Below are 9293 nucleotides of genomic sequence, written 5' to 3' on the forward strand. Positions count from 1 at the left end.
GAAAATATGGCCTTTTTTCTATCATTTCTATCATAGAAATGATGTCAGATATTGCATGATAGAATTTTGCAACACCAATGATTTCTTCATTACAAATACATTTTTTAAACAACATAAAAGATGACTATACACATGGACCTCACCAGATGGAATACACAGAAATAAAATTTACTTCTTCTGTGGAGAGACAGTGGGAAAGCTCCATATCTTCAGCCCAAACTAGGCCAGTGACAAATTGTAGAACAGACTACCAATTGCTCATAGGCAAGTTCAGGAAGAAACTGAAGAAAATTAAAACAAGCCTATGAGAACCAAAGTATGACCTTGAATCATCCCACCTGAATTTAGAAATCATCTCAAGAACAGATTTGATGAATTAGACTTTAATAGTCAAATACTAGAAGAGTTGTGGGATGAAATCAAGTACATCATACAAGAGGAAAGCAAAAGGTCATTACGAAGACAAGAAAGAAGAAAAAGACCAAAATGGCTATCAGGTGATACTCTGAAAGTTGCTCTCCAATGTAGGATGGTAAATCAAAAGGAGAAATGAGGAGGTACATGAGCTGTATAGAAAATTACAAAGGTCAGCTCAAGATGACAAAGTTAAATAGTATAATGAAATGTGCAAAAATCTGGAGTTAGATAACTAAACGGGAAGAACATGCTCAGCATTTTTCAAAATGAGGGAACTGAAGAAAAAATTCAAGCCTTGACTTGAAATATTGAAGGATTCTCTGGGCAAAATATTGAACGATGCAGAAAGCATCAAAAGAAGATGGAAGGAATACACAGAGTAACTGAACCAAAAAGAAATGGTCCATGTTCAACCATTTCAAGAGGTAGCATATGCTCAAGAGCCAGTGTTATTGAAGGACGAATTCCAAGGTGATTGAAGACATTGGCAAAGAACAAGTCTCTGTGAATTGATAGAATACAAATTGGAATCTTTCAACAAACTGATGCGGCACTGGAGGCACTCACTCATCTTTGCCAAGAAATTTGGAAAACAATTAACCTGGCCAACAGACTGTAAGAGATTCATATTTGTGTTCATTCCAAAGAGAAGAGACCCAATGGGTTGCAGAAATCATTGGATAATATTAATATCACATGCAAGTAAATTTTTGCTAAAGATAATTTAAAAGGGTCTGCAACTGTGCATGACAGGGAACTGCCATAGGTTTAAGCCAGATTCAGACAAGGGTGTGGAACGAGGTGCTGACGCCAGACGGATCTTGGTGAAAGCAGAGTACACCAGAAAGATGTTTACCTGTACTTTATTGCCCATGCAAGGCATTTTTGTGTGGATCATGACAAGCTATGGACAGCAATGTGGAGAATAATTCCGAAATACTTAATTGTGCTCATGAGGAACCTGTACATAGACAAAGAGGCAGTTATTAGAACAGAACCAGAGAACACCGAATGGTTCAATATTAGGAAATGTGTGTGCCAAGGTTGTATTCTTTCATCATACTTATTCAATCTGTATGTTGACCAAATAATCTGAGAAGCTGGAATATATGAAGAAAAACATGGCAATAGCATTGAAGGAAGACTCATTAACAGTCTGCATTATGCAGATGATACAACTTTGCTTCCTGAAAGCAAAGAGGACTTAAAAACTCACTGATGAAAATCAAAGACCACAGCCTTCAATATGAGTTGCACCTCAATGTAAAGAAAACAAAAATCCTCACCACTGTACCAATAAATAACATCCATATAATTGGAGAAAAGATTGATGTTGTCAAAGACTTCATTTTTCTTGGATCAACCATCAACACTTAAGGAAACAGCAGTCAAGAAATCAAATGACGTATTGCATTGGGCAAATCTGCTGTACAAGACCTCTTTAAAGTGTTGAATAGTAAAGATGTCAGTTTGAGGACTAAGATGTGCCTGAACCAAGCATGGTATTTTCAATAACTTCATATGCATGTGAAAGTTGGACAATGAATAAAGAAGATCATAGAAAAATTGATGCCTTTGAATTATGGTGTTGGAGGAGAATATTAAAAGTACCACAGACTACCAAAGCAGCAGGCAAATCTGTGTTGGAAGAAGTCAAGCCTGAATGCTCCTTGGAAGCCAGTATGGCTAGACTTTGGACTTATTATCAGGATGAACTAGTCCCTGGAGAAGGACATCATGCTTGTTAATATTGAGGATAAATGAAAAACAGCAGAATCCCCCAACGAGATAGATTGGCATAGTGGCAGCAGCAATGTGTTCAAGTGTAACAATGATTGTGAGATTGGCGAAGGATCAGGCAGTGTTTTGTTCTGTTGTGCAAAGGTTAATACGATTCGGTACCAACTCTATGGCACCTAACAACAACAACAACAACATATGCATGTGAAAGTTGGACAATGAGTAAAGAAGACTGTAGAAGAATTGATGCATTTGAGTTATGGTGTTGGAGGAGAATATTTAAAGTACCATTAACTGCCAAAAGAACAAACAAATCTATGTTGGAAGACGTAGATCCAGAATGCTCCGTAGAAGCCAGTATGACCCGACTTCATCTCTCATATTTTGCACATATTATCAGGAGGGACCAGTGCTAGAGACGGACATCATGCTTGGTAGAGAGGAGAGGCAGCGACAAAAAATAAGACCCCTAATGAGATGGATTGGCACAGTGGCAACACAATGGGCAACAATTGTGAGGTTGGTGCAGGATTGGGCAATATTTCATTCAGTTGTGCATAATGTTGCTCTGAGTTGGTACCAATCTACGGCACCTAACAACAACAGCAAACATTATCAAAAAAGACAACCTTTTCTGTAATCCAAGTTGGCTAAACTGAAGTAGGGAACTCAGAGATAAATTTAACCTGGGGAAAGAAAACTATGAAACATACCGGGGAATTTGAAAGATAGAAAGGGAAAAGGGAAAAAAGATATTCTAGCTATATCAGGAACAAAAGAAGGAGGGAAAAAAAATCCGCATATCTTTTTTAGTTGGGGAAAAGAAATATGAGGTCCAATAACCTTGACATTTATATCTTTACAATTATAGTATAGCTTTTGCTCAAAGAATAAAAACTTAACTGTAAATTGCCAAAGAATTTAACTGTTATAATCAATGTTATGATTAAGATACAAAAAGGAAGGAATCTCCTGATCATTTGAATTGTTCACCCCTTGGTCTTATTTTCTTGAAGACACTAAGGACTTCCCTTAGAGACCTTATAGGTTTCGTTTGTACACCACATACACCAGTTGTCTTCGAGTCAATTGCAACAGACCTGTAGCAACCCAAGTGATTTTGAGTAGAAATGCATTGCATAAGGTTTTCAGTGTAGATTACCAGACCTTTTTTCAGAGTTGCCTCAGTGTGGACTCTAACCTATAATGTTTTGATTATGAATTGAATGCTAAACTGTCTGCACCACTGAGGGGTTCCTTCTTTGCATAAAGACCCTTAGTAAACAAGATCGTCTTATGTCTGAAGAGATAGCATGATGCCATGTGAAGGGAAAGAAGAACCAAGGGCAAATGTAAGAGAATTTATGACCCTGAGTATCACTTTTATGCCAGTCTTCCTGCCTAACAGAAGCAGTCTTACTAACCTCTCTGACTAAGTACTGAGCTCCAGAGAATAGAATATTGAAGAAGTCAAAGAATGCCACAAGTGAGGAACAGAAACAGCCTAGGTTAGTCCAACACTATACTGTACCCTTTTTTTCTGAGCCCCCTTGCTTTCCACAGGTGAGATGGGAGTGTATTTAAGTTCTTCACCATCCCCTCCAGATGAAATGCATTGTTAATCTGTGGAATTTAAAAGGCAATGACAATCTTCTATTAGGAAACAAGCATTTCTTACAGTTTGGTCTATGAGCACCGGAGCATCATTTAGGGAATTGGCCCAGTTTACAAAGTCTGTCAGATCAGTCATAGTGATTGTGCTGTGAAGCTTTTCTTTTGATGCAAATGCATATTTTGTGGTTCCTCCTCTTATGAATGAAACGACATCTTCTATGAGGTTATCTTGAGTCATGTTTACTGAGAAAAGGAAAACATAAGGGGAACACTTGTAATTGTGTGATCAGTCATCAAGATGATATCTGATAAAGGAACCCGCATAGTAAAATAAAATCTAATATATTTATTGAACTTTAATTATAAACATAGTTTATGAAATTGTCTACACCAAGTATGTAAAGACAATTTTGACCACCCTAGGACTTGAAACCATATACAGGATTGATATAAGTCGGAATTGATCCAACAGCACTTAACAACAACAGCAAAGAACTTGATGGTCATATGTAATTAGCCAATTGAAGAATTCACTCACTGTATTTTAAAAATAAAAATGCTATGTGCAATCTAGATACAATAATAATTCAAAGCCCAACACATACATAAATGCACACATGGACAAACATCTTTTGTCTTTACTAATTTTTTTTTTTTTTACAGATGTTCCTTCATAATTATATTTTGCTTAGGTTTGCTATATATTTTAAAATAATGTAACATTATAAAAATAAAAGCACAGAAAAGAATAAAGTGAAAAAGAAACTTGGGTTTACCCCAAATTATTATCTTCCATTAATTATTATTGTCTTCCATTAATCCCACTCTCCAGACTGAATCAATTTTAGCAATCTTTTGTGAATTTTTCTGCGCTGAGACTTTTTAGAACTGGAAGGGAATTTTCAGGACAATGTTTGTCTGTTCTTCCTTGTTTTTATGGGCAAGGCAGCTGAGACTAAGAGGTAGAAGAACCAACTCAAGATTGCACAGCTAAGGATCAAATATAGAAATTATGACAGCTGATGGCAAGTGGTTTCCAATCATAGCCACAAGCTAGTGGAGGATATACTTTAAAACTATTAGCAGCCAGAGTTCCCACTTGTCTAGATTGCCTTTCTGCTGTTGGTTAACTCTTTAAGGATGGGTCTCTGGTATTTGTGTTTTCAAAAGTGTCTTCAGATATGACTGATTAGAATAAAAGTTGAGAAAGACAGCACCAGGACTTTTGGTGTAGTGCAGTTGGATCAGCACTGGACTGAACCACAAGGCCAGCAGTTCAAAGTCACCAGCTGCTCCTCGAAAACACTAAAACTGACTCAAACACACTTAACAGTGTCAACTTGGAAATCTGCTAAGGATAAACAAGCAAAAGGAGTATCTGTGTCAGTTATTTTATTTGTTTTGTAAGTTTATGCACTGATATAACATAAGGGTGGATTAGAAATGTCAGGGTAGGTTGGGGGTTAGGTAGGAAGATGGCTTTGGCTTTCTTTGTGGAAGAACAGAGCCACCACTAGCCCACTTAAACGCTTCATAAATATTGTTGGTTGTTAAGTGCCGTTGATGAGTCTATGAGCACGGGAGCATCATTGAGTGCCCTAAATGGTGGGTGTGAACCATCGGCCTTGTGGTCAGAAGTCCAGTGCTTATCCTACAGCACCACAAAAGTAGACTTTTCCTCAAGATCATTTTCTTGGCTTTCTTTCATTGTGATGACAAATATATTGACTACAGAATGAATGGTACGCCCTAAAGTTGTGTACAGTACAGTCTGCAAATTAGTGTCCTAATGAATACATTTCCACAGACTTGGTGTGTGTAGAGCTATGAAAAACACCATACAGATAACATAGTTTTTCAACATTTTGGTTTTTTAAATAGAGAAGTCATGTAATATTGAGGGTTCATACTAAGGTGGCAGTGTGGTTTTTACCCCTCTATTTTAAAAAACTAAAAACTTAGGTCATACTTACCAATTCTATTTCCAACCATCTTTAAACAATTTTTCTTATCAATGTGTGCTGTAAGCCCATCTTCCTTGTATATAGACAAATCCATATTAAACCCAAGGCATTTCTGTATATCTTTTAGTTCAACACCTGTTTAATATATTTATTTGAAAAGTGTTAGATCACATCTGTCAATATCACATTCACATAAATCATCATTTTACTATTTTGTAAGATACATACTTGGGTTTCTAGACATCACTACACCAAGGCATATCCTTCCTTCCATTTCCTTGTAATAAGATTCCATGGCTTTTCTTTAACTTTCTTTGCTTGTCAATTTAATGGCAAAGAATGTACTAAATTTTCCAATTGGTTAAAAGGGATAGATTTCAGACTATGATAGTTATGATAAAGTCATTTATCTTTTAATACTAAACACACACACACAAATACATACGTATGAGGAGACTTCAAAAGTTCATGAAAAGATAATAGATTTTTTCCACAAACATTTGAAGGCCCCTCATGTGTATATATACACACATTGCAACAAACCAGTTGCCATCAGATTCATTCTTATTCATGGTTACACCATGTGTGCCACAAGTAAAATGGCACAGTATTTTCAAGACTGACCATTTGGAAGCAGATCACCAAGCTTTTCTTCCAAAGTGCCTCAGGATGGGTTTGAACCAACAACTTTTTGTTTAGTAGTTGAGTACTTAACTGTTTGCATCACCCAGGAATTCTTGGGAAAGGGCAAACATGTCTAAAATTTATTAATGCTTATTATATACCCAGCATCATTCTAAACATTTCATATGTATTAATTTCATTATTGATGATTTAATTAATCTAACTGAATTCTCACATAGACTTTATAAGATAGGTATTCTCATTATCTTCATTTTACACATTTTACAGATAAAAACACAGAATTACAGGATAAATTAAGTAACCTGTTGATAGCCAAGTTGGAATACGAACCCAGAGTTGTCTGATGTTTAAGCACTTCTGTATGTTGAGTTCATAGATTTGGTCATTGGATATACCAACCTCTTCTGATCCTCTCTGGGAGATTAAGTTCAACTTTATGTAGCTGATTCATGACTTTAGGCAGATGTGTATATATATGTATATATACACACATACATATATGTATATACATATATATATATACATATATACATATATATACACATCCTTTTGATCCTATAAATGCTATTTGTTATTGTGGTTAACTGCTATCGAGTCAGTTCTAAGACCTTGTATAAGGTTTCTGAGAAGCGACTCATGAGTTTGAGCTGTTGACCTTGTGGTTAGATTCTAGTGTTTATACTAGACATCAACCATTGAAGTTGACACAGTGTGATATGCAGATGCCCTAAACAGTTACTAGGAATAAAAATTCTAACATTTACTTAAAATCTATAATTTATTTTCTATTTATCTGATTTAAAACAAAGAACAATTCCTCTATTCCAGACTTCAGCTTGTCAATCATGTCCATTTTTACTCTTATTTTAATTTCGGATCAGCCCCCCCCCCCCACACACACACATATATACATGTACATACAAATACTTGGTTGGTTGTCCTGGAAGTTAATATACTTTATGAAAAAGGAATAGGAGAAGTGGTATTTGGAAGAAGAGATTTAGAAGCATTTTATATTCTTTACTTCCAATATTTCATATGCACCCCAAAATATGAAGACTTAAGAATTATCAAGGAGTCCTGGTGTGGTGCTGTGGGTTAATGCGCCAGACTGCAAAGCCATTTGAACTGCAAGTTTGGCGGTTCAAGCTCACCAGCCACTCCTCGGAAACCCTATACAGGGTCGCTATGGGTCAGAACCGACTCGACGACACTAAACAACAACAAAGAATTATCAGGTGGAATTTTCAGTGGGAAAGAATAAAGGAGGATAAAAATGGAAAACAATGCCAGAAACCCAAAATTCTAGATTTCAAAACTTAACCTGATAGGGACGAGAATTCTGATTCCAAAGAAAAAAGTGAAAATTATCTAGATCACCCTCAGAAGGCTTAGATGGTTTGCTTCAGTATTGTTTCATGTCCAGACAGAATCTAGGTCTCCCAAGTTGAGGTGAAGGACATGGGTCTATCCTCAGATATTGGAGAAGTGAGAAAGGTGACTTCCTTGTCAAAAACATCGAGACTGACCTAGCATCCATGTCTGAGTTGCTCAAAAGGTACGTGGATTTAAGTGTGTAGTTCTGAACTGTTAAGGATTAAAGATGTCAGCCCATGGAGCTCTCTCACCAGAGCAACTCTGTGCCTAAGAAGTTCTTTGCATTTTGATCATTCTTGCTTGACCCTTCCTCTTCTGACTTTTCTGATTACTCAAGGGAAAATCTCTATGTTCATTATAGAAGTCAATTTGCTATTAAGTAAGACTTTAGTGGCCCAAGAGTAAGAAAAAAATTCTTCTCTCAAAGGATCACATAATAGACTGTTTTAAAGCTTTTAACCATTGAGCTCTGGTAGCGTAGTTGTTACTAGTCGGGCTGCTACACTCAAGGTCAGAAGTTTGAAGCTACCAGCAGTTCCATGGGAGAAAGATGAGACTTTCTGCTCTCATAAACATTTACAGCCTTGGAAACCCTATGCAGGGTTGCTGTGAGTCAGAATTGACTTCACGGCACACCACCACCACAAACAACAACCACTAAAAGAGGTGAAGGAAAGGAATAGTGACGGACCCAAATGACACTTTTTCCAGACATACCTTTCTCCTTCATGGAAGCTTTATCCAAAACATAAATTAGCTCATAAACTCCCCCTAGAAAGCCAGAAGTACTGTAGTGGGTTCCATAGGTTTCCAAAAATGCAAAATATTCCCCCTTTTCATAGTTAGTTGGCAGAGCTTTTATATCATCCAGGAAAGTTGTTGTAAGCATGATGTCCCGATTTCTCATCACAAATCTTCCCGTCTGAATTGTTCCTTTCACATACAGAAATATTTTTTCCTTTGTTTTAGAGCAGGAGAAGAGCAATGTGAGTTTTATCATCATTATTTCAAATTTTAAAAATCACAATGTTTAGATTTTCCACAGATAACACATATTTTTAGCATTGACCATGAAATAGCACCTCAATCCACATGAATGGCTAAAATTAAAATACTGTCTATACTAAGTATTGATGAGGATTTGTACCATCTTAAATTCTCATACATTGTTGGTGTTAGTGAAAAATGGTATAACCTCTTTAGCGAATTATTAAGCAGTCTTTTGTACAATTAAACAAACATCTACCTTATATGCAGAATTCTCCTTCTATGTATTGTTCTAAGACCATGATCAATAAAATATTGTTCCCAAGAAGACCTTTTTTTCATGTGAATTTCTTTGAGTTTTAGTAAGGATAGTTTAAAATTGATAATGACTCAAATAGTCCTCAATAGGGCAATCAACAAACAAATTATAGTACAGTTATATAGTGGAATACTAGTTAATAATGAAAGGACAAACTAATAATACATACAACAACATATATTATTTGCAAAACTATTATTCTTATTGAAAGAAGCCAGATACAAAATAGT

At 36.1% G+C, this 9293-nt stretch overlaps 1 protein-coding gene across 1 annotated transcript in view; it reads right to left on the reverse strand.

Moving 5' to 3' along the window:
* Nucleotides 1-9293, reverse strand: part of C9 (complement component 9) — a 53290-nt gene that overhangs the window by 13317 nt on the left and 30680 nt on the right. Inside the window, exons 7-9 of the mRNA XM_006874684.1 lie at nt 8475-8715; nt 5745-5870; nt 3836-4014 (exon numbers count right to left, since the gene is read on the reverse strand). Coding sequence (XP_006874746.1) covers nt 3836-4014; nt 5745-5870; nt 8475-8715 — 546 coding nt within the window. The remainder of the gene's footprint in view (nt 1-3835; nt 4015-5744; nt 5871-8474; nt 8716-9293) is intronic.

This window comes from Chrysochloris asiatica, unplaced genomic scaffold, assembly GCF_000296735.1.
Source record: "Chrysochloris asiatica unplaced genomic scaffold, ChrAsi1.0 scaffold00293, whole genome shotgun sequence".
In the NCBI taxonomy this organism is placed as follows: domain Eukaryota; kingdom Metazoa; phylum Chordata; class Mammalia; order Afrosoricida; family Chrysochloridae; genus Chrysochloris; species Chrysochloris asiatica.